General features: G+C 36.4%; 2 protein-coding genes across 6 annotated transcripts in view; one reads left to right on the top strand and one right to left on the bottom strand.

Moving 5' to 3' along the window:
• The first annotated feature begins 770 nt into the window (after nt 1-770).
• Nucleotides 771-26311, top strand: part of LOC6039486 (trichoplein keratin filament-binding protein) — a 46056-nt gene continuing 20515 nt past the window's right edge. Inside the window, exon 1 of the mRNA XM_001849038.2 lies at nt 771-936. The gene's annotated coding sequence lies outside the window, so the exon portion shown is untranslated. The remainder of the gene's footprint in view (nt 937-26311) is intronic.
• On the bottom strand, nt 932-23089 carry LOC6039492 (DNA ligase 1). Of its 5 annotated transcripts, none has more exons than XM_038260023.1 (9): nt 22872-23089; nt 11862-12914; nt 4206-4338; nt 3695-3784; nt 2947-3577; nt 2277-2315; nt 1807-2081; nt 1530-1746; nt 932-1467 (listed from the first exon to the last, which is right to left on the bottom strand). In XM_038260023.1, the coding sequence occupies exons 2-9, from the start codon at nt 12820-12822 to the stop codon at nt 1270-1272; spliced, it is 2544 nt and encodes an 847-aa protein (XP_038115951.1). In that variant the 5' UTR covers nt 12823-12914; nt 22872-23089; the 3' UTR covers nt 932-1269. The 5 variants fall into 5 exon arrangements, with proteins under 5 accessions (XP_038115951.1, XP_038115952.1, XP_038115953.1 ...); XM_038260024.1 differs by having other exon boundaries at nt 22927-23089; XM_038260025.1 differs by having other exon boundaries at nt 22990-23089.

Genomic DNA, 26311 nt, shown 5'->3' with positions numbered 1-26311 from the left:
TTTAGACTGAACCGCACCGTCGACGAATTAACAAAAAAAAATGTTTGACAGATGGTGGGCACGTGTAAAGCCAAATTGATTCAATGCCGTTTTTTGGTAGAATCAACGCAATAATTTTGTTGTTATTTCATAAGTGTTTGACAAAATACATCGAGTCAATTCAACGCAAAATTTTGGGTTGTTTCAATTGGTTTTGAGCGTTATTTCAACAAAAAATCGTAAAATTAAAACAACAAAAAATATTGTTGATTCAAACAGGCCTGATTTTTTTGCGTGAAACAACACGCCAAACCAAGCCTGCTCCAATGGAGTCGCTGGTTGGAGGTTGGGTTCGCAATACAAAGGTCGGCAATTCGAATCCTGGGGTTAAAGGTTCCTTGGAGTCAAAAGAAGTTTGAGCAGAAACTTGCACGCACGTTCAAAATCATCACTCAGTTTTCGTCAAAATTGAACTTACTCAAAAATAAGTAAAGGGGGCTTCTATCAGATTTGAGTGAATTTAACTCAGAATTCAATGGAAACTGACTAATGTTCACCCGGATCTGACTGGAATTCACTCAAATCTGACAGAAGCACACACTTACTTCAAACGTTTGGTTGTTTTACATTATTTTTCTTGATTTCATTTATCGTCGTGTAAACGTTTTCAAAAAAAATACCAAAATTATTGCATCGTGTATTTCTCATCTGCTCCCACGTTTTTGCTGCATGGGCACACTTCGTTTGACAGTTCTCACTTTTAGAGTTCTCATTTTTTGTTGTGACCGCACTCGGTTGTTTATCGGATCATAACAACAAACATTTTCGCGACTTTCCTCGCAGCTCAAGAAAGAAGTCCGGTTCGTGTTTCGCGAATTTTTTACAAGGATTTTCGTGTGATATTGTGTGTAAAATTAAAACATCGATCCAGCGATCAACTAGCGTTGCACAATTCAGGTATGTTGAAATATTTTATTTTGGCTTTGCAAAAATACAGAGAAAAATAAATACTCTCGCGCGTTTGGCGGCGCCCGTCGAAAGAACCGGCCTTCAAAACTTTATGCTTGCGTGAATTTGGTTTTGCTTGTTATTTAAATTGGCCTTTAATTATTATTAAAACATTTGAGTGCTGACAAAGAATTGTTCACGATTCCGTTTATAAAGTGGCAATTGCCAAGATTCTCTTTTTAATACAGTTATTAATTAAATAAACTAGACTCATCAGCGATGTTCAGGCGTAATTATTGTGTATATGAAAAGCAAATAAAAATGAACTAAACATTGTTTTTCCTATCCTAAATCTGCAATAACTGAGTCCAAGTCTGATTGAAGTGTACAGCACATTTCCCTAATTTTGTTGATTTCGTCCTTGATCCGGTCCACGTTGGCCTGCAGCAAGTAGTTGCCCTTCTTGAGCGACGCCAGCCGACCCTCGTGCCGCTTAACCCGGGGTTCCAGATTGACCTTCTTCTTCTCGTCGGGTGCGTCCTACAAAAAAGTAACAATTCAATAACTTATTTTGATCTTGAACGATTTTTTGTTCGACAAACCTCAGCTTCGTTGACACTCTCGCACTCGCTGCCCGACTCCGACTCGGACTCGGTCTCCTCCTCAGACTCCTCTTCCTCCTCCTCTTCTTCCTCTTCCGGTTCCTCCGGCGGAGGTTCCTTCGGTTCCTCTCCGTCCTCGTCCTCGTCCTCCAGTTTCATCATTGCAGCCATCTTGTCGACCTCCTTCTGCAGCTTCTTGTACTTTTTCTGTTCGTTTCTGCGAAGGAGATTTGTTTGATTAGTGGAGATTTTTAAACATCCCCAAAAAGTTACTCACTTGAGCGCGTACTGGTTCGTCTTCATGGCGTACTTGAGCGCCTGCCGTTCGGCGTGCTTCTCCTCTTGCTTCTCCTTCAGCCTCATCAGTCGTGCCGACAGCATGTTGACCTCGCGGTTCAGCCTCTTGGCCGCCTTCTCGGCCTTCTTTTCCTCGTCCTCCTCCTCCTCTTCTTCCTCCTCCTCGTCGGCGGCCAGCTCCGGCGAGCTTTCCTTCTGGGCGGCCTCGCTGGAGCGGCGCGGTGCGTGGCTATCGTGGCCGCCGGACGAAATGCTCTGCGAAAGGTGAGATATTTCCGTCAAAAAGTTGTAAAAATAAACAGAGAACAACTACGAAAATGGAAAACTACACCAACATACAGCACTGATCTGCTTCTATGCAGAGTTCAGCACGGGAGCAAACCCACGAAAGATCTCGCTTTCTACCACACCAAAATGCTAAACCAACGGAAAAGTCCACACAGCAATTACCTTTTGATCATTCAAATAGAAGTCATCGTCCGTTATCAACTGTAGCGAATAGGATACCAGATTTATAACAGAAACAGTTTAAAAAATACTCTTAAATACGATGTGTTAAAAGCTTTTGTACAGTTGAGTGATTGTTTCCCTGTGAAATGCGTAAGTCTAAAATTTTCAAAAAATGAGCACTAAAACGGTACGGTATGTTCACGCATCCTTCCTCCCCTATAGATTCTGTCAAATGTGATCCGTTCACAGAGTCCTCTCTGCGGTTACTGCAACGCTGTAGGCCTGGCCGCTTAACTGTACTACAATCATTAATATTGACAAGATAGAATTTGGGGCGTCAACTGACCGCATATTCTTCTAGGATGCACTCTTCGGACCAGCGACGCTTGTGTTCAAATAAAACATTTAACATGACATGGAGAATTTCCCTTATCCTCTTAAAAAAGTAGAGCATCAACCATTCCCATCTTCTAAATCCCATATCCTGTGTTTTTTCCTTCGAATCAACCGATTCCGACGCGGACTCTACAGCCCCGAATTTCACAAAAGTAATTGAAAGACCTTCCCAAAGAGGAACAGCTGAAATCCCAATTTTGCCGAATTGTTCTGTTGTATGGTGTTTCTGTAATTTCTGTGTGCCCGGAGTGTCGTCAGTGAACAGTGTACCCACCTGCAACCGGCGCTCCAGCTCGGCAATCTTGCGCTTCTGCTCCTCGGTCTGCTTGTAGGCCGTGTCCAGCTCCTTGGCCACGGTTTGGTACTTTTCCTCGAGCTGCTTGGACTGCCGCTGGGCCTCGACCGCTTCGCCCTTCAGCGACTTGATCAGCTCGGCGTCCGCCCCGGTAATGTTGGTCTTCTCCTCGCCGCCCATCGGGTTCCAGCGCTCGCGGGACAGCTCGGCCTCGAGGTTAGAGACGCGCTGGGCCAACCGTTTGTTTTCCCGCTCCAGGGCTTCGTTGTTGCGCAGTTCCATCGCCAGCAGCTGCTTTGTACTCTGGAGGTCGTCCCGTACCTTGTCGATGTCGTCCATTTCGTCGACCTCCTCCTCGTCTGGGGGTGGGGCTTCCAGGTTTGCTCGGGACTCCGACTTGGCGAGCTGCTCTTCCAGCGTCATCTGGCGGCGGAACTTGCGCAGACCTTCGAGGTTCGGTTTGCTGCGGTCGTTACACTTGACGGTTCGCAACTTGACGCCGGCGTTGATTTCCTTGAGCAACACGTTGTGGACCCCTGCCTTCTCCGTCTCGAAGATAAACTGATCCTTGACCTTGGTGATGGACTTGGAGTGTATGATCGGCTGTGACCTAATACGACAACAATTCGCATTAATACCTTGTAAAATGTCTTGAACTAGAAGCGAAGCCTATGCGACAAGCAACGTGCAACAAGCAGAACTTTACAAGGTCTTCGGAAGTCAGTACCTATCATTGCATTGAACGTGACGTAGCTTTCTACCCTGCTCCACCTCTTTCATCATGTCGGACCAGTCCGGTCGTCTGCGTGGTCGTTTTCTGCAATCGAAACAGGCATTTGGGGGTCATCATTAGTGGTTAGTTTGACGAACGTGGGCAGAGAGGGGTCAAGTCTGGGTAGTCTGGGGTAGGATCAACGAGGAGTTCCGGTACATGCACTTTTGTACAACTTACTTCCGTTTGTATCTTCTGGAAATCTTTGTAATCAATGAATAACTTTTAACATCGTAACAAACAAGAAATTAGTGACCAAGCTGTTTTCTGAGACATCTTTTTACATTAGCCAATAACAGTATACCGAAATTTATTTACAATCTTTCATGCAATAGCAAACAATAAACAGCTTCGTCCTTTCTTATAAAAATATAACAAATAAAATTGAACAATTTATAAATAGAAAAAATCTTTATAAGCGATTGAGAGACATTAAGGGGCCAACTTGGAAACTCGCCATACTCACTTGAGCTTTTCGATGACCTCTTTCTGCTTGTCGGAGACGTTGTCCTTTTTGAAGTCCGGCGGAGGGCCCAACTTGGGCGGTGGTGGAGGTGGCGGTGGGATGTTGGACTTTGGCATCGGTGGTGGTGGCGGTACTGGAAGTAGTTTAAAGAGTGTGGAATAAAATTCAGTAGGATTACGATGCGATTAGTTCGTGAAAGAACAACTCTTTTGAGGTAAAAAAAAAACAATATGTCAAATGACTGGTAGCATCGTTTTAACTTTTGTATTTTTATTTAGTCAGTATTATAAAATTCCAACCTTGCAAATAATTTTTTTGAAGAAAAAATGTCATAAATTTATCTATCGGTCTACGGCCCAATTTTTCGCTTAATTTTTATGTTTCCCCTATTCAAGAGGCCATTTTGTGCAACTTTTTTTTTAAAGTTTTTCTCCTTTCATTTATAGTATTTTCATATGCATTTATCTTGCCTAGTTTTTATTTATTTTTGTTGGTAGTTCTAGACCTAGGGGAGATGGGGGTAAGACGGGTACCCTAAGGGAGAAGTTTCATAAAATTTACACAACAGATTGTTTTGATCTCAAATTACGTACATATTGTTCTACTAGTAATTCATTATAGAAATTACATGAATTAGTTGGTCTAAAACACAATTTTTAATATTTAATTTCCAGCAATTTTAAAATAATAATTGAAATCGAATATATATGAAATACGCGGGGTAAGACGGCCACCCATGTGGGGTAAGACAGTCAGTGCTATAAATTAACTTAATAACATTGCTAAATCCTCCCAAATACCTACATGATTGGTTGAACAGACTTCTCTGAACAGAATAACTATTTTTGTTGAAAAAATCAAGTTAGAATGTGAAGATAAAATGCTGTTTCACAAATTTAATATTTTGGCTTTGTGGAAACTGTGAGTTTTGACAACAAAACAATTAGAATTGGATGTCAAATAATTAGTTTGTGTATTTCGATTAGAATAAGTAAATCAAAATTACGTAAACAAAATTAAATAAGCGATTTTTATGGAAAGTTTGATAGGATTTCATACTATTAATAATTAATAATTAAAAAACCTTCAAAAATATAACCTATATTTAATAAAAATTTTAAATAACGGATGGCCGTCTTACCCCCGGAGGAGGTGACCGTCTTAATAAACTTATTTTTTTAAACATATTTTGCAAATAGCTCATCGCATTTTTAAACTTTTCCGTGGGACATAATCTATAGGGAAAACGTCAATTTAATATGAAAAAAAAAATTTAATGAAAGGAATACATATTGTTACCTAACAAAAATGCCTAAGTTGTAATTCATGAAAGTTACATCCAGTTTTTATACTATTTCAAACAGTAGGTTTGACAAAGGTGACTCCGTATGCATTATTTAGCATGAGGAGCAGTATTGCTAAACATTTTAGTAATATTCATTAGTAGGGTTAGTGAAATTTCACGATTTCGCGGATAGCGTGAAATCCGTGAAATTTGTTTTTTTTTTCGCGAGATCCCGTGAAATGTTATGTTTGTGTAAAGCTGTAACGATTTTTCTTAAAATGATTTATCTAACTCAAATAGGAATAAATATAATCTTATGAACTACTGTAGAATTAAGTGAGTGAATACCCTTGTTCAATTACTAACATAGGGTTAGTGATTTTTGATGATTTCGTGGTCGGCGTGAAATTTGTGAAATTTATCAATTTTCTCAAATCATGTTTGTTTTTCAAAATTACAAAGTAATAAATATTTCATCCATACAGACTAATTGAGTAAATTTCATTAGTTTTCAATTGAAAAGCTTGATATGAATCATTTGAAGAATTGTTCAGATTTTTCAGTGTTTTAAGAAACATACTAAGTTTTGTAATATTTTCATTCGCTGTAATAACAATTTTACTGCTATTTTTTTGAAAGGTTTAATTTAAAAAGAAATTAAAAGAATCGTGATTTGTTTTATTAATAATAAAACAAATGCTTTGAAATCAACTTTTAAAAACTTTACAGATTTTTTCTGAGTCCTGTTGAATTTTAACGATGTTTAATTATTTGGATGGATAATTGGGTACTAAAGCCCTATGTCAATTTTTATGTACAACGGTAAAAAACACGATTAAAAACCATTTCTGATCACTTTTTTTCATTTTAATGCAAAAAAAATTGACAAGACAACATTTTTTCGATGGATCAACTATGGTCCCCTTGGAACGAGCTGTCAAGTAGGAGCTTTTCTGTCAAGAAGGACCGCGAGGATAATTTTTCAAAATTGATTTAAAAATCAATTTAAAACTCTTTGTGGTCGTACAAAGGGTCATTGTTCTCAGAAAAATAAGCTTTATCGCTGTAAACAATAATATCAGCAATCTAAGCTTCATTTTAGGACCCAATTCCCGTGAAAGTTTTAAAAAATACTACTTTTTTGTTTTTGTTTTCATTTTGTATAAAATATTGATTTCGTTACAAATTATATTATTTTTCAATGTTAATTTGCTAAATGTCGCAAAAAAATCTAATTATTTCACTCTTTTTTGTTGGACAAGATTGTTAAGGTCCCGTAGGTAAAAACTTTGTTATGGTTTCGTTTGATCAACCTGCCAAAAATGTATGGAATTTTGTAATTTTTGTTCTCGTGGATCAAACTTCCTTTTTTCCCAGGTATTTAAAAACGTGGGTTTTATAGAAAACCTAGATTTTTGGGTACCAAAAGATCGGAAATTTTATTCTCTTTCCAATGCCACATAGGTTGATTTGTGAATAGTGGGATGGTTCCGGGTTGGTACGAAATTCCATTTTTCTATTTTCTATTCTATCGATACAAAGATCCCCAAAACGGTGTCATACCCTCTCAAAAATGCTTGTTTAGCAATTCTATAGTGATATATTGACATTTAGTTAAATTAAAACTTTGAAAAATTAAGTTTAGATAAGTTTTATATATAATTTACAGAGTTATATAAACTTTTATACTAAGTAGTTTGCAAACTTTATATTCAATCTAAATTATTTTTTAATCAGTCAAGGATGCCTACTTGGAGTTGGGAGACTGGATTTATGGTGATTTGTGAACAAATAACTTTATTTATGCTAATTTTTGAAAAGTTGTACAACCTTTTTTGATTTTTGTTATAGTATTTGTTATATAGCTTTTTATGGAAATCATCTTTTCATGAGCTTTTTGTAGCAAAATGTTTGGCATGAGTTTCTGTACAAAATGTAGTATGTAGTATTTCATCACAATATGAGCATAGTGCTCATGGGGTGTAAAAAACTCTTAAATCTTAAAAAAATGAATTATGAGAATTCAACTTTGAGTCATACAAAGGTCAAATAAAAAATAAGTTTTTTTCCGTGTACTTATTTTTCTGAAATGTCTTGATCTTATACAGTCGACTATCTGGTTGTCAATATCCAAGGGACCGTCGAGGAAGAGAATCATCAGTTTACAGAATGATGCAAAATGAAGACTCGATTGAAAATATTTTTTTCTTGATACCCAGCTATGGTAGAGAATCATGGCAACGTCCATCAAACAAAAACAAACTAATGTCAAACACCCTTCAAGGCTTCGTTTCGCCAAGAAAAATGTCTATTGAAGCCATGAGAAAGTGAAATTATTGACAACCGGAAGAGATTTTTAAAGCAAACAGAACCCAAGGGACCGTCGAGGAAGAGATCCTTCAAGCAAGGGAAAATATCGAGGAATGGAGACAATTGAAGTATGCAGATTGAGGGGACTGAAGAATTCATCGATAGATGGAGAATTATTGATATCGAGAAGATCGACAGCCAGAGAGTCGACTGTATTATGAACTGCCATGGTGTGAAATTTCTTATTTTGACATAAAAAAGCATTGACAAAGTTTAATCCAAATCATAAAATACAAATTTCAAAATCTCGAAATAAATGCGAGATACTAGAAAATTACTCTAATGCAAAATGGCTTCTTTGATTCTAGGAAAACTTCTTAAACTTTAAGAGTACGTTTCCATGTTATTTTGTTGAATTGAAGTCTTCAAAACCATAACATGTCACGGATACGTATTTTTTTCATAATTTGTTTTTATTTTCTTTCCCGAAAAAAAGTTTGTTTTACAAAAAATCTAAAAATGAAACAATAATTTTCATGAGCTAAGTTGAAACCGTAAATGTTGTCAGTCTCATTTTTGCGTTTGACCTTGCTATACTGCCGTTCTACGCATAATTGTCCCATGTTCAAAAAAGTGCAACTGAGAAAAACGCGATTGAAATTTTTCGACCGATTTCTGTGTTTCTACGCATAATTGTCCCGTGGGTTCCTATTCGCCCTATGTGTCCCTAATCACCCCAGTTAGCAGTATATCACCCTTATTTGCGATTCTCTTGCTATACAACAGGTAAACAATACATAATGCTTAGTAAAACCAATGATTCCGTGTAAGAAAATACTTGGTGGGACAATTATGCGTAGAAGTTCAACGATGGGACAAACAGACTTGGTGTTGTTTCTGATGAGTTTCCGAACAAAGTACCAGATTTTATGTGTTTTTCTTAAAGTACACATCAGACTGAACTTAAAAATGGCATAAAGTCAAAATCGTCCAAAACTGACATGGGACAATTATGCGTAGAACGGCAGTATATTAATCCAAAAAAATCCCAAAACACTCCGAAAAACACGTTCTAACTGTCACTCTAAGTCAATAATTGCGATGAATTATAACGTGAGTACAAACAAAACCGAGAAAATTCCGTATTCACACAGCAAAACCCAAACAACGATCGCGCGCAAAAAAAAAGAAGTCGTTAGGAAAGTGTAGTGTAAACATCAACAGCACCAGACATGTGTATCCGCCGTTAGAGGGTATTCGTGGTGTGTCTGAGTGCGAAAATTGTGGTGGTTTTCCGCCTGTGAATCGTGTTTTTGATGTGCCATTCATTTTCACCTGCGCGCGCATTCTTAATTTGCAGCTGATGGGACTACTTCCGTAGTAAGTTTTCAATTCTTTATTGGTGGATTTCTTCTTAATTATTATTTGTAAAAGTTTTTTTTTATTAGATGAATGTACTTTAAGTGTTCATTTTTAATATGACATTTATAATTTTCTTATGAGTTTTTATCACATAGAAACTAAGTTTAGAATGCGATTAAAAAAAATCAGTCAATTACAAACACACACAGTGCAACTGAACTGCTATTGATGTCGTCTGTTTCGCCATCAGAAGTCGCCCACTCCCTTGGTTCATGATGGTCCGAGCTAGAAACGCATCATCAACAAATTGTTTTTCAACGAGATCATCCCCATCACACTGTAGGCTATCGTGTTCGGTCGGTTTTTCGAGGGTGGAATGCAATTGGTTGATGCAAATGTCTCGGGGACGGTTTAATATTTTTACAAACTTAATTAATTCGCTAATGAAATATTTATGATCATCCCACTGTTTTGCACGCTTGTTTGTCAGTGCGGGCATTCAGCTGGTTTGATGATATATTTTGAAGGTAAACTGACATTATCTATGAAAAGTACCATCATGACTTTGACCGTGAGTGACTATACTTAAAGATCAACGTTTCAATATACAAGTCAAGCAAAATAATATAAATGGGCCATAGACGATATTTAAACCAACAGTTTATCCTGCTCGCACAAGATTAGGAACGAACAGGACAGACTTTTATTTACACTTTCTTCTTTTGCCTATTGACATTGTTTTGTTTGAAGTGATGGAATCGTTGCCCTTTGAAAGGTTTTTTTTCGGAAAACCTGTTTAATTTAAATTTTCAGAAGTACATTACATAGATTTTTGAACGGATTTGGTAAAATTTTAACGATTTTCGGTTAAGTTAAGTTTTGACAAAATAAAAAAATGCGTTACGTACACAGCAAAAAATCCGATGGTAAAATCGCATGCAAAAGCAAGCACACCACCTTTGTGAGCAAAAGCATGTTATATTGTATGAGAAAACGTGTACACAAAAAGCATGTACCGAAGACAAAAAATCAGGTTTGCATGCGATTTTACACAGAATTTTTTTACTGTGTAATAAAAGAACGCTTCCGAAAGTACGTTATCCATTAGTGGACCCCTTTGTTGCCCGTGTTGTTGCCAACATATCTTTTATTTGGCATGTTCAGCATCATTTAAATCAATGTTGACTGATATTGAATTGTCATTTTTTACCAAAATAAGTGTTTTGAGTTCGACATCGGAAATCAGCCATGGCCACTAGCATTTTCACAACAAAACTGCATTTATATTTTATGATAGAATTAACTATTCAATCATTTTTTCACTGATTATTTAACTTCAGCAAGTCGAAATAATGTAATTTTAAGGAACTTTACTAAAAAAAGCGAAGAACTGCTCATTTTTGAGCAAAAATTAAGGGGGGTCCAATATAGGACAACGGAAATCCTAACTTTTCCAAAAGTGGCCCCTGTTAATTTAACTTACAAAAATGAAGAAAACTTTGTATTTAAGCAAAAGTTTCTCTTAAACATAAAACAAATGCTTGTTGTTATCAACCTAAACGCATATTTTTTTCAATTATGAGTATAAATAAAGCTGTTTCCAAGTACCAAAAATGCTAAAGCCGTAAAAAAATTATAATTAATCAAAACTATAGGCAATTGTACTTAACTGAAGCATCATAACTGCAGTTTGAAATGATATTTTATAATAATAAATCGTGAACAAAACTTTTTTTTTAGATAAACATGCGTGGTTTTATCAGCAACTGTAAACAAATCTATTGTTTAGTTTCGGTCAACCATTTATGTAATAAATATTGAACATTTGTGAAAAATGTGATTCGGCTCTACTAGGGGGTCCACTAATGGTTAAAATACCCTATGTTGTTGTTTACCAAAAGCAGTAGATGAAAAATCCTCTAACGCCCAGAGCTTCAAATCTGTTTCAAAAATACACTCAACCGCCGGTGGTTGGCAACTTTTTTGTTTGTTGACAAAGTCAAACTAAATTGCGGTGAACTGTCACTTTTTACACGGCAACTATCTGTAGAAGAGGTGTCAAACTAAAAAGTTCGTTTGACAACAGTTGGTGTCAAACCTTCGGGGTTTGAGTGTAGTAAATGGGCAATTTTTTAAATGCATGCTAAATTTTAAAATTCTGAGAAGTGCACTAGTGCGTTAATTTGGCTGTCAACTCGGCCAAATTAACAACAGCCAAAAGTTTGTTCTGCGGTTGTCATGCGACCATTTTTCTGCGGTCGTATCAACGCGCGTGGACTCTAATTATTGATGCCCGCAGTAATAGTTATTCCGAGATCGATAGACCAACATTTTTCAACCGGCGATAAACATCTTGGAAACCACTGATCCCAATCAAAATCAGCACTAACATTTCAAAAAGGTCAAATAAAAAGGTCCTCCTGTCGATAAATTAGTCAAAATGTGTGTTTCTCCATACATTGTTTCCAAAATACCTTTAAAAACTTCATTGTTGAGTATCAATAGGTTAATGTTTTTTGGAACTTTTTGCCATATTCTGGATATCCTCTTGGAATGCTTTCAAATAATGCAAGAAGATCCAAATTTCGACATAAACTACGGCGCGTCTCCATTTTCCGCCGACAAAACATTCATGGAGTCGCATGGCTTTTCATAAAAGTTATCTCACACTAAAAACATCAACACTCGGGTCTACTCACTTCTCTTGCTGCTCTCGGACCGCAGCGCGGACGGTTTGTGCGGGTACGCTTCCTCCTTCTTGGGGATGTCCTCGAGCAGGGGCTTTTCGACCTTCTTGAGCTGCACCTCGGGCAGCTTCTCCTTGACGCGAGGGGCCTTCAAGTTTGACGGCACCTTGCGCAGCTGAACGCGGAAGCCCTTCGGCTCGGGGGACGTCGAGCGCTCCTTTGGTTCCGAGGGCGGTCGGATGACCTTCTTGAGGGGTGGCTTGAAGAAGGGTTTCGGCTCGGGAGAGGAGGATTTTTCCGATTTGGAGGATTTGCTGTCGGTGTCGGTTTTGTCGGGGCTGCGGGACACTTTCTTCAGTTGGACGGGGAGTTTTGGTTTGGGCGGCGATGGTTCCCGTTTTGGGGGTTCGGGTTTCTTCACTGGAGGAGGAGCGGGTTTTTCCTCCTCCTCGGATTCCGTTTCCGTTTCATATTCGGTGCTTCCCTCCTCCTCTTCTTCTTCCTCTTCCTCCTCCTCTTCGACTTCCTCTTCTTCCTCTTCGGACTCTGACTCGGGAGAGGGTTCCTTCGGCTTGGGTTTGGGCGGTTCCCGGAGGACCGTCATCTTGGGCGTGGTGTTCTTGATCATGGGTTCCGGTTTGGTGAGGGGTGGCGGCACCGGTTTCTTCTGCTGGACCACGATCGGAACTTTGATCTCCTTGGACTGGAGCTTGGCGGTTTTTGTAGTTTCGCCATTTTCCTTCGGGGTTGCACTGGCAACGGCCGGTTTCTTCAGAATGGGAGCCGTTTTGACTTCGTTGGAGTCGGCTTTGGCCGCTGGTTTAGTCTCTTTCGTTGTGGATTCTGACGCCGCAGTCGATGGCGTTGAAGTGAGTGAGTTCTTACGGGCCGCCCACGCCGGCGGAACGTTCTTATTCACCAAGTCCACTCTGTCCTTTAACCAAGGTGGACGATTGCTTCCATTCACTGGCATGGTACGGAGACACTAAACTACGTTTTACACTACTTTTCCACTAGAATTTTAATGATTCACTTGTTTCGGCTGATTCAGCATTCACCTATTTTCTATTTAAAAAACGCAAACAAATTTATAAATCATGCCTTCTCACACAGCAATAAGAAGACTAATTTCCCTTTTTCCGACGTTCTTTGCTCTCATTGCAGGTGATTAACCACGTCCGTCCTCACAGACCGGCTGACCGGCACACAGCTTCTGAATACGAAGGACGCCGTGAAAATCACGACGCCGTCACCAAAAGCGATCGTCGTGAAGACGACGACGATGATGACGCGATCGAGCGTGTTTTGTGATTTGTAATAAAGTATATTTAAAGCGCGGTTTCGAGAGAGAGAGAGAGAGAGCGGGCGGTGTGTATGCCGGTGTCGCCGGCTATAAATATCGCCGCGATTCAGTGTATATCAAAATAAGAGTTAAACAAAAGAAAAAAAAAGTGCCGTCCCACAGTGACAAACGTGATGAAAATATGTCGTCCCATACGGCGCGGCGGCTAGCACCCCCGCGCAACGGGAACACCTGCGTTGGCTGAAATGTGCTTAACCAGTGCCAACAACACTTATTTTTGTAGGAATTCACAGGTTGGTCGCCGTTGCTTAAAAACACCCTTTATATCTTGATGCATTTTAATCCAAGATGAATGATGATATCCGTCTCCTATATAAAAATGGTGTACAAAACATTGTTCAGGACAATATCAACTCTTGTTGGGTTAAGGTGAACTTAAAAAACTTCTATGCGGCTTAAATCCATTTTTAAACTTTTGTTTGCTTACGGCTTCTTTACCGTCTACCAAACAGAAAACTTTCTAAGATACGGTGTTTTTCTTAAAACTGCTTTCAAAAACGAGAGTAGGATTCCAAACGCAACTTAATTATAATTCTGAACCCGACAGTTTGCTTGCTATCGTCCTTGTTCTCGTCTGCAACAAACTTTTAAATTACGGCATTTTCTTTAACCCTTTCAAACCTGAATTTAAAAAAAATTAGGGTGGTAGATGATGTCTTTCAGTTTTGGGCAATGACTGACACTGATGGTTCTGAATTCAGGGTCTAGAAATAGTAAATTGAAATGAAAAAATAATCACTGTATGTAAATTGCTTCTACAAGCAACACAAAGAGAACCATTTTTTGATGGAAATATTCTGAATCAATATTTGAATGTTTTTTCTAAAACAAACACGGCCACCAAATGGCCGATCGGGAATGATGCCTTTCAGAGCCTTAATGGAGGGGAAATGATCCTGAAGACCATACGAGAATTATAGGCTACTTTAGATTTTTGGGTTATATATGACCCATCAGGCATGAGAGGGTTAAAACTGTTTTTAAAAACTCGAGTCGTCGAATAAATATGGCGGACCTTCCCGTTTCCCCTTAACCTTAGTTTTTTTAAATAAATTTTTGTTGAGTTGTTTCAACTTTCATACAACCGATTTTTTATCGGACTTGCCCTATAGATTTCAGACACAACTTAGTGTAATTCTTGAATAATTATATTTTTTGAAGAGTTACCATAAATACAAAAAAGACAGGTAACAAGGGGTTTGACAGGATGCACTGAGTATTCTATGCTTGAAAAGCAAATATTCAGCTGGAAAAATAGAAACTTGAATTAAGGGAATTAATTTTGCCTTCCTCACTGAGGAAAGGCTATAATCCTGCTCTAAAAATGAACTTTTGACAGAAAGCTCGTAGACCCACCTTCATGTATATCTATCGACTCAGAATCGAAAACTGAACAAATGCCTGTGTGTGTATGTGACCAATAATGTCACTCAGTTTTCTCAACACTGGCTGATATGGTTTAAAGCCCAATACGTACTTACTGATTTTTGTAAAGTTTCGATAAGTAGTTCAAAAGTTATGTATAAAAATGTGTTTTTGTATGCATCCGGATGTTAGATAAGTGTCCGGAAATCGACTCAAATACCAAATATCTTACATCGTTGGATAGGTAATAAAAATACCTTCGAAACGAGTTCAACAGTCTCCAGTTGCCAAACCGGCAACCCTGTCTCAAGTTATGACCACTTAAGTGTTATTTTAAAGCCGGTTCTCATTTATTTGTATCAAAACAATGTCCGAATTCATTATCCAACCTATTGTCGGATAGGTATTCGAATTACCTTTCAAACGGGTTCAAAAGTTTGATGATCTGGCAACCCTGTCTCAAGTTATGACCACTTAAGTGATATGCATCTACTGTTTGAGGCCGGATCTTATTTGGACTAACTTTGCTGCGCACTTGGTTTTCGAAGAATTATTAGTTCGTATATAAATTATTTCCGGATCTTTTGTGCAATCCATTTCCGTTAAAAAGTGAGGAAGGCACCAACCACAAGGGTGGATTAAGCTAGTTTTTATTTTAGAAATCACTGAGAAAAGGCTTCTCTAAAGCAAAGCATTTAATTTCAAGGCATTTCAGGATTTTGCAAAAAAAAAAAACTTTTGCCATAAATTTAAATTTTTAACATGAAATAAATTGATAACTTTTTAACGAACAGACTTATTTTTCTTATAAAAAACCCTTTTTACCTGTTGAAAAATTTAAAATGGATTTTGAACTAATTTTGAAAATACAAGTTTCGTGGTTTTTCTTGTCGGACTGCCAAAAAAAAAAATGAAATTTCAAGCCACGCTTTAAACATTTTTGAGCAAAAAGAGACACAAAATGCTTTATACATTATTACAGTTATCTTATTACCGAAAATTTGCATAAAATCAATGAATTTATGATATTTTTTTATTGATTGCAATTGATCTGTGAGCAACTCTCTACGAAATCGGCCGATTTCGACCATTTTTATTTTTTATATATTTTGATTTGACTCAAATTTTGTGGGGGCCCTCCATATGACCAAAGAAGCTATTTTGTGTCATTGGTTCACCCATACAAGTCTCTATACAATTTTTGCAGCTGTCCATACAAAAATGGTACGTAAATATTCAAAAATCTGTAACTTTTGAATTAATTTTCTGATCAATTTGGTGTCTTCAGCAAAGTTGTAGGCACTGTTAAGGACTAATGAGAAAAAAAATAGGTACACGGAAAAAATCGAAAAAAAACTCAATTTCCCAAAATACGTATTTTTTGATTTTCGAGATTTTTTATGTGTTTTAGGGGACAAAAACCCGCAACTTTTGAGCCATAGAGAAATATGGTCAAAAAATCTGCCGCCGAGTTATGAAATTTTGAAAAAAATTGTGATTTTTGGAAAAAATCAAAATTTTATGCAAAAACAAATTTGACGTATTTTTTTATGTAAAATTGAATTTTCAATCGAAAAGTATCTTACAGATTTTTTCATAAAAGGCTCTGTTTTCAAGATAAATCCACCGAAAGTATGATTTTAGCGAAATATTTGCAGTTTTTCGATTTTTTAAAATAGTGACCATGAGTGACCATTTCTAAAAATATTTTTTTTTTAAATTCAGTTAATTCGCTTTTTTTGTGTACCTTTTTTTCTCAATAGTCCTCAACAATACCTATAACTTTGCCGAAGACACCAAATTGATCAGAAAATTCATTCAAAAGTTACAGATATTCGAATATTTACGTACCATTTTTGTATGGACAGCTGCCTAAATTGTATGGAGACTTGTATGGGGAACCAATGACACAAAATAGCTTCTTTGGTCATAGGGAAGGCCCCCACAAAGTTTGAGCCAAATCAAAAAATACAAATAAAATCCATTTCCTGTGATTTTTTAAAAGTGTATTTCAAATATATTTAAAAAAATCTAGTCTTTATTTTGCCCATATTTCTATGTGCAATTTTACAAATTCAAACCATTGAGTTATTTGCCCAATCTTCTAAATTTTATCAAAATAGAAAAATCGTACCACCTCCCAGGCTTCTCAAATCACATGTTGGCTTGCACTTGTTGTGTTCCAAATTGTCGCTTCGCGACGGCGTCTCCGTCGGCGAAAAACTAAAAATAATGATGTGATTATAAATTTTATGGACTTGGAATCTTGGCCGTCCGAACCCCGGCCCTGTTGGCGCACTAAACGGTGGTTGTCCGGTTTGTTTATAAATGTGTTCTGTTCCCGTTGCTATTTTCATTGCCATCCTTCCTTCCTTCCGGAATTCTCCCCGGCGCCCCACTCATTGGAGTGTCCATTTCCAGAGCTCGTGCGCACATGCCACACACTGGACGACCCGCGGAATTCAGCTTGGTGGCGGCGGCGGCACCTCATTTCGTGCCATTGCTTTGTGAAAACAGCGCCGACGTCAGTTTCGTTAAATGGTCAGCGTTTAATTTTGGCACTTTTTTTTACTGCAATTTGAAATTCAGTTCAAATCTTGGGGTTTGAAATTTTTTCGAACTAGATTTTTTGCTAAAAGTTGTTTTCATTTAATTATTTTTTTCAAGTTATTTTTATAATACTTGTGTATCCAAAGTCTGAAGGCCGCAAATGAACTCGTTCCAATTCGTAACCATTTTTTTGCGCTCATGTCATCTTTATTGAAGGGTATACAACAGATTTACATAAAGCTAAAAAGTCAGAGTACCGCTCTAAAGCTGCTTGCGTCAAACTTGACCAGGCGACACAATATTTCGGTCCTGTCAACCATTGTGTCACCTAAATCAGCAGACACCACACACTCTCCAATGCCGCTGACCTTTTGTTGCTTTTAGTTTTAGCTTGAAAAATATGACTGAGTCGTCCCACACACGCGGTAAAGGAGTGCGCTGAAGATTTATCCTTTGCTAGAGGGACACAGAGTAACATAGACGATTTAAATAGGTTATTTGGTTGAGTTGGACTTGTTACAACATTTGTATAAATTAGTTAAAATATTACTTTGATATTTTATCATTGATTTTTTTTTATTTCGTGTTTTAAACTTTTAACTACCAAGAAAACACCAAAAAAAATTTCAAAAAATCTGGTTCTGAAATGGGTGCTGAAAAGTTGAACTTTTTAGCACCTGTTTCGAAAAGTAACACTTTTCAACTTTTTTTATATTCAAACGATTTATTGACAAAATACATGAAAATTAAGCATAAGCATAGGTGCCCACCCGCAGTTGCTACTCCGTTATTGACCAGGACCTCCAGAAGTTACATCCACGAGCCGTGGAAGATGAGTGGGTGCTATCTTTCCTCGCTTCGCAACTTCTCATAGGCCCCTATCATGCTGATCAATACCGGCGCCGGCCACGACCAGTGGTAGGGTCACGGGGAAGTGGATGGAATGTTAGTCCGATACTTGAGTGATAGAGACCGCCCAATCGACTGCTTCTCCGACAAAGTATCACATGAGTTTTGAGGGGGTTAGTAGATGGGTATGAGGTCAGGATTCACGAGTGGCAGTGATGTGACCATGAGCATTTTGTTTACCGGTTGATTTTTTAAATCTTAGGCAGCCGGCTGCGGAAAGATAGATAATTGATTATTTAAAATGGTTTATTTTTATCGTACGCGTGCCAGCCGAGCAGTAGTGCTATGGGCTGGACTTATCAGTATATTTTTACTGTTTTTACAATTTAGATAACGCGAGCAAATTTCAAAAATAGTAAATAAATGACTGGCTTTACTCTTCATAAAATCGATAGTTTGATGAGTTAATACTAAACTTGAAAGTTGGAATAATTTTTTACGATCATTCACGACGAAAATTATCGCGAAAAATCCGGCTGTGCGTCCCAAGAAGCACTGCACTTATGAAGGCATTATTCAATTATTATGACCAATCACCCCATGCACACAAACAGCGACACAAAAGAGACGAAAATTATCACGAGAAAACAGGACTGCGCGTCCCCAGAAACACTGCACTTATCTTATTGACAAAATACATGAAAATTTTACATAAAATTTCACTCAATGGGTGTTTTTCGGAATTGTTAAAAATGTTGTATGGCACTCGTTGCAAAACTTGATTTTTTAGCACTCGGTGAACCTCGTTGGATAAATGCTGAAAAATTCCTCTTTTTGCAACTTGAGCATGAGCATGAAAAAATCCTCTTTTTGCAACTTGTTGCATAAACTACTTTTGTAGCTAAGTTAGTTTAAAACTTTTAAAATTCCAAAAAATAAAATTCTCATTTTTTTTGGGATTGGTTATCGAAAGACCTAAAAAGTTTTAAAATGTTAAGATTTGTTAACCCTATCCAGTGTATAGACTACTTGAGCGATATTTATGTACTGTTCGAAGCCCGATCTCAGCTGTTTAAATGAACAAGGTGATAGGTGATAGGTAATCGAAAATATGATTATTTAGGTTTTACTAAAAAAAGTTTTGAAAATGTTGCTCGTCGTTGATCATGCCCGTTCATGGTCACCCGCGACAGACACGGACGACGAAACAGAGCAGTTCTCTAGGATTTCGGTCATTCGATTTTTTATGTATTTTTTAATCCGACTGAAACTTTTTTGGTGCCTTCGGTATGCCCAAAGAAGCCATTTTGCATCATTAGTTTGTCCATTTAATTTCCCATACAAATTTGGCAGCTGTCCATACAAAAATGATGTATGAAAATTCAAAAATCTGTATCCTTTGAAGGAATTTTTTGATCAATTTGGTGTCTTCAGCAAAGTTGTAGGTATGGATACGGACTACACTGAAAAAAAATTATACGCGGTAAAAAAAAATTGGTGATTTTTTTATTTAACTTTTTATCACTAAAACTTGATTTGCAAAAAAACACTATTTTGAATTTTTTTATTTTTTGATATGATTTAGAGGACATAAAATTCCATCTTTTCAGAAATTTCCAGGTTGTGCAAAAAATCATTGACCGAGTTATGAATTTTTTAATCAATATTGATTTTTTCAAAAAATCGAAATTTGGTCGCAAAAAATTTTCAACTTTATTTTTCGATGTAAAATTGAATTTGCAATCAAAAAGTACTTTAGTGAAATTTTGATAAAGTTCACCGTTTTCAAGTTATAGGCTTTTTTATGTAACTTTTTTCAAAATAGTCGCAGTGTTTCATTTTTTTAAATTAGTGCACATGTTTGCCCACCTTTGAAAAAAATATTTTTGAAAAGCTGAGAAAATTCCCTATATTTTGCTTCTTCGGACTTTGATGATACGACCTTTAGTTGCTGAGATATTGAAATGCAAATGTTTCACCCAAACAACCCACCATTTTGTAATGTCGATATCTCAGCAACTAATGGTCCGATTATCAATGTCAAAATGTGAAACATTTGTGAAATTTTCCGATCTTTTCGAAAACAATATTTTCAAAATTTTCAAATCAAGACTAACATTTCAAAAGGGCAAAATATTCAATATTATTGAAAATATTGTTTTCGAAAAGATCGGAAAATTTCACAAATGTTTCATACTTTGACATTGAAAATCGGACCATTGGTTGCTGAGATATCGACATTGAAAAATGTTGGGCTGTTTGGATGAGACTTAGAAAACATCAATTTTCCTGTTTTTAAACCATTGCATGGCAATATCTCAGCAACTAAAGGTCGTATCAACAAAGTCCGAAGAAGCAAAATAAAGAGAATTTTCTCAGCTTTTCAAAAATATTTTTTTCAGAAGTGAGCAAACATGTGCACTAATTTAGAAAAATAAAAAAACTGCGACTATTTTGAAAAAAGTTACATAAAAATGGCTATAACTTGAAAACGGTGTACTTTATCAAAATTTCACAAAAGTACTTTTTGATTGCAAATTTGATTTGACATCGAAAAATGAAGTTGAAAAATTTTTGCGACCAATATTTCGATTTTTTGAAAAAATCAGTATTGATTAAAAAATTCATAACTCGGTCAATGATTTTTTGCACAACCTGGAAATTTCTGAAAAGATGGCATTTTATGTCCTCTAAAACATATCAAAAAATAAAAAAAAAATAAAAATAGTGTTTTTTTGCAAATCAAATTTTTAGTGATAAAAAGTGAAATAAAAAACCACCAATTTTTTTTACCGTGTATAATTTTTTCCATTTTTTCCGTATTCATGCCTACAACTTTGCCGAAGGCACCAAATCGATCAAAAAATTCCTTCAAAAGATACAGATTTTTGAATTTTCATTCATCATTTTTGTATGGACAGCTACCAAATTTGTATGGAAAATTATATGGACAAACTAATGATGCAAAATGGCTTCTTTGGGCATATCGAAGGTACCAAAAAAGTTTCAGTCGGATTAAAAAATACAAAAATTAAAATTGAAGAAAAAAGACCGATTTCGTAGAGAATTGCTCAACATAGAGAATCGCAAAAAGTAACTTTTTCAAAACTTTTTTTCGTAAAACCGCGATAACTCGTGATGTTTATAAGCAAACCCCTTATGTCTATATATTAAATTTTTTGTAAATGTCTGCTCTACAACTTTGTAGAACATTCTTACACTCTAAAAAATAACCCTGCAAAGTTAGAAAAAACACGAAATTTTTAAATGAAAAATTTTGTTCTAAATGAAAAAATGACCCTTCTGGGTCAATGTTGATTCGAATAATACATTAAATTTCCCATAAAATGACAAGTTCTAAAAACTTTTACAGTCGTGTAACGGAAAATGGGAGAATTTTTTAAACTTTTTTAGTGGTTTTTTTCGATGAAAAATACGTTTTTTCGGAATTCTGAGTACGCCATCAAATTGGGCGTCTAATTTTACATAAAAGTCCCTATGACACCAAATTTTTACCCCTTAGGACAAAGTTTCACGCAAATCGAAGAGGGGTCGGGGCAACTTTTCCCGATTTCGTGTGAGTTGGTAGAGAATTACCCTGCTAATAACTTTTGATAAGGTTTTCATATCTTGAATGTTATGTACTCATTAGAAAGGTCTTTTAAATACCTTTCTAAAAATGTATAACATGACGCATTTTCTTACAAAACTACCCTTTGTACAATCTTCCGGTCTACAGTCAAAGTAGTTTTTTTAGCACAACTTTGGACAACAACCCTACAAACAGTTTTTGAATTGGAAGCAAAATGAAAATAACAAAAACATAAATAACAACAAAGTTCATTTTTCCCTACTCAAGTCAGATTGCTCCCAAATCTAGGGGGTTGATTTGAGGTCTGATTGTGACCATAAAACTGCTGTTCTGCAAATTTAGCCAGAAGAGGATCATTCTTCAGTGAATGTATAGCATTTCCTTAGTGAGAAAAGCGAAATACAATCCCAAAATAAGTACTAAATGTCACTATAAATACATCTCTAAAATTGATATTCGAACGCCACCAGTTTCAACAATGTTGTCTCCACAAAACCCATGGTTAAACCCAAAACCCTCGATCCGCGAACCCGCACCATCCGGGGAGGGGAAGGAGAGTCAAAATATTTCAAACTCCACCCACGCCGCGCGCGCTCTAATAAACTGTCTCTTTTTTTAATGTGACGAAAGTGATTCTCGCATTTAGCATTGAGAGGAAAGTTCTATTCCCCACCCGAGATGGAGGAAAATTCGGCAATTTCCAAATGACTTTCCCCGCGCGAGATGAAAATTCCTTCATTCGACGCAACAACACACACACACTGAAAAAAAGAACTGCTGCAATTTGACGCACGATCAAAGTTTGCAAAACAATCGGAAAGAAGTTCAAGAAGCAACGGTCAAATGACGTCATTTAGTCGAAGTCGCGGCCTCGGGACTTGAGTCCGATCCAGCCACGATGGTCACGACGACGATGGCCGAAACGAAGCAATAACGGTGTGTGCGTATTTGGATCAGTGTGTGGGACAGCGAAAAATTTAAAATGTCGGAAAATGGAGGAAAATTAGCCTTCTGCAATTTCATTCTAGGTTTGAAGTTTTTCGTTTTGTCTTTTTTGATTCATAAAACTAGGTCGAGGCCTTGTCGGAAACCCAAATTGAGTTTTATTGCTGTCTGCGGTAAATTCTTCTTGCTCTTTTTTTATCTTCGTTAAGCACTGTGTAACACGTTTTTTCTTCCTTTTCTCAGGTGACATTTTTCTTCTCTTTTCGAAATGGTCGACCTATTTTCACGAGAATTTTCCTCTAATCCTGCTTCATCTTGCTTTGCCTCTGGCAAATCACGTTCAAGAATTTTCCTTTACCACAATTTCATCACTCGGCTCGACCTCTGGCAGCAATAAATCTTCTGAATTCCACCTTTTTTCGCCCTCTTTGTCAATCTTGCGATGCAAAATTCCACTTTTGGGAGAAAATTCTAACCACTTTTCCTCCCTCACTCTCTCTCTCCCCCACACACCACACTGTCTACTTTTTCACACGATCACGGAAAATCACGCGTGCGAAACCACTGGCTGCCACGAACGGACTGAACCTGCCGTGCGCGAGTGGTTCGTGAATTTTCCGTGAGTTTTCCCAACCCCAAAGTGGTGTGCGTGAAATGCGCGCGCGGCTGCGAATTTCAGATTTCGAAAAATTTCGACCACCGTGTTTCATTCACGCGCTTAACTCTCCATTGGCCAAAATTTTGCTCGATTTTTTTAAAGATTGAGAAAACTCATCTTCTTTTGTTAAATGAATTTCGTTTATTGCTTATAGTTTACTTGCTTTGTGTTTTCATATTTTTTAAATCACTTTTTCAATTTAGCACAATTCAAAAAAAAAATCGTGAGACAAAGACTGAAATCCCTCCACCCCTTCCAAAAATATTTTAAAATACATACTAACAACGTCACATTAAGGTCGTAGATGGTGTCTTTCACTTTTAGGGCAATGACTGTGATGGTTCTGAATTGATAAATAGTCAATTGAAATGAAAAAAAGTCAATATATTTAAAATGCTTCTACAAACAACACAAAGAAAACAATTTAATGATTGAAACATTCTAAATCGTGATGGCCGCCGAATGGCTGATCGGGAATGATGCCTTGCAGAGCCTTAAACAAGTTAAACCACATGACCATAATGAGTTTTGAAAATCGTAAACAAGCGTTCATGAAAAGTGTTTAAATTCCATGGTACCTTTTTGAACAGTTTGTTCGCGTCTAAATGTGGAGATGGATTGTTGAGGGTTACTGAAATTTGATTTGCACACACAACTACACACATGTTGTTGCAGTTTTTCACGACCCCCGGTGCACAGTCACGAAATTGCTCGTGTGTGGTTTTGTGCGTGAGCGGATTTCTCTGTTTTTCCTGTGTGTGTTGGTTGATGTGGTGAGCTACTTGAGAGAGGAAAGGTTTGTTTATTCAATGTTTGTTTGTGAGCTGTTTTTTTATTCTACCATCATTTTTCTCGCAGTGGTTGTTCTGTTGATCAGATGGTTTTTCCCAAAGTCTTGGTTGTATTGGTCAAGGCAGAAGTTGCAATTTTTTAACTGGGTTCATTCAGGTTTTGAGATGAACTTTAGCGTGATAAATCATTTGAAATTTAATTCAATTATTTGTTTTGAAAAGTTTCTTGTAGCGTTTGACTGAATTCATCAAGTTAAAATATGGTGGCGCTTGATTGTCCTTGAAACGAAAGAGCAATTCTCTCCGAAATCGGTCTTTTTTTTAGAATTTTAATTTTTGTATTTTTTAATCCGAATGAAACTTTTTTGGTGCCTTCGGAATGCCCAAAGAAGCCATTTTGCATCATCATCATTAGTCCATATAATTTTCCATACAAATTTGACAGCTGTCCATACAAAAACGATTTATGAAAATTCAAAAATCTGTATCTTTTGAAGGATTTTTTGATCGATTTGCTGTCTTCGGCAAAGTTGTAGGTATGGATACGGACTACACTAGAAAAAAATGATCAACGGTAAAAACAATTTTGATGATTTTTTATGTCACTTTTTATCACTAAAACTTGATTTGCAAAAAAAACACTATTTTTTTTCATTTTCTGATATGTTTTAGGAGACATCAAATGCCAACTTTTCAGAAATTTTCGGGTTGTGCAAAAAATCATTGACCGTGTTATGAATTTTTGAATCAATACTGATTTTTTTCAAAAAAAATCGAAATATTTCTCGCAAAATTTTTTCCACTTCAGTTTTCGATGTAAAATCAAAATTGCAGTCAAAAAGTACTTTATTGAAATATTATCAAGTTAAATCCATTTTCAGGTGACTTTTTTGAAAATAGTCGCAGTTTTCTATTTTTTTTTTTTTCAAATTAGTGCACATGTTTGCCCACCTTTGAAAAATTTTTTTTTGAAATGCTGAGAAAATTCTCTATATTTTTCGATTTTGAACTTTGTTGAAACGACCTTTAGTTGCTGAGATATTGCCATGCAAAGGTTTAAAAACATGAAAATGGATTACCGGACGGGCCAAAATTTTTCATAAATGGCGCTGTCCGTTTGGTAGTAAGAAATTCAAATTTGTTCTAAGAATTTTTCTTTTTTTGTAAATATCTTAGCAACTCATTCAATATTACGCTCTTTTAAAATGTTAGTCTTGCTTTAAATTTTTTTATTTTTTTTTTTTGACAGGATCGGAAAATTTCACGAATGTTTCATATTTTAACATTGAAAATCGGACCAATAGTTGCTGAGATATTGATATTAGACAATAGTGGGTTGTTTGGGTGAGGCTTAGAAAACATCAATTTTCCTGTTTTTAAATCATTGCATGGCAATATCTCAGCAACTAAGGGTCGTATCAACAAAGTTCAAAAAAGCAAAATATAGAGAATTTTCTCAGCTTTTCAAAAATGTTATTTTCAATGGTGGGCAAACATGTGCGCTAATAAAAAAAAACTGCGACTATTTTCAAAAAAGTTACCTAAAAATGGATTTAACTTGAAAACGGTGCACTCTATCAAAATTTCACTAAAGTACTTTTTGATTGCAAATTTGATTTTACATCGAAAAATGAAGTGGAAAAATTTTTGTGACCAATATTTCGATTTTTTTTTAATCTGTATTGATTCAAAAATTCTTAACTCGATCAAAGATTTTTTGCACAACCTGGAAATTTCTGAAAAGTTGGCATTTTATGTCCTCTAATACGTATCAAAAAAAAAAAAAGAAAATAGTGTTTTTTTGCAAATCAAGTTTTAGTGACAAAATGTTAAATAAAAAATCACATTTTTTTACCGTGTATCATTTTTTTCAGTGTAGTCCATATCCATATCACAACTTTGCCGAAGACACCAAATCGATCAAAAAATTCCTTCAAAAGATACAGATTTTTGAATTTTCATATATCGTTTTTGTATGGACAGCTGCCAAATTTGTATGGCAAATTATATGGACAAACTAATGATGAAAAATGGCTTCTTTGGGCATTCCCAAGGCACGAAAAAAGTTTCATTCGGATTAAAAAATACAAAAAAATCGAATGATCGAAATCTGAGAGAACTGTCCATAAATCCTTAATACAGTATGTAAAAAAAGTATTTACACCCCTTGGGCACTGTGCACATTTTGTGATGAAACATGTAAAAAATTTAAAGTTTGATAGGAACCTAGTACTACGTTTTGTTCAGAAACTCATGCCAAACATTTTGCTACAAAAAGCTCATGAAAAGATGTTTTCTATAAAAAGTTATATAACAAATACTATTACGAAAATAAAAAAGGTGCAAAAA

This window comes from Culex quinquefasciatus, chromosome 3 (assembly GCF_015732765.1).
Source record: "Culex quinquefasciatus strain JHB chromosome 3, VPISU_Cqui_1.0_pri_paternal, whole genome shotgun sequence".
Taxonomy (NCBI): Eukaryota; Metazoa; Arthropoda; class Insecta; order Diptera; family Culicidae; genus Culex; species Culex quinquefasciatus.
The sequence above is the reverse complement of the archived record's forward strand: the minus strand, read 5'-3'. Positions and strand labels throughout refer to the sequence as shown.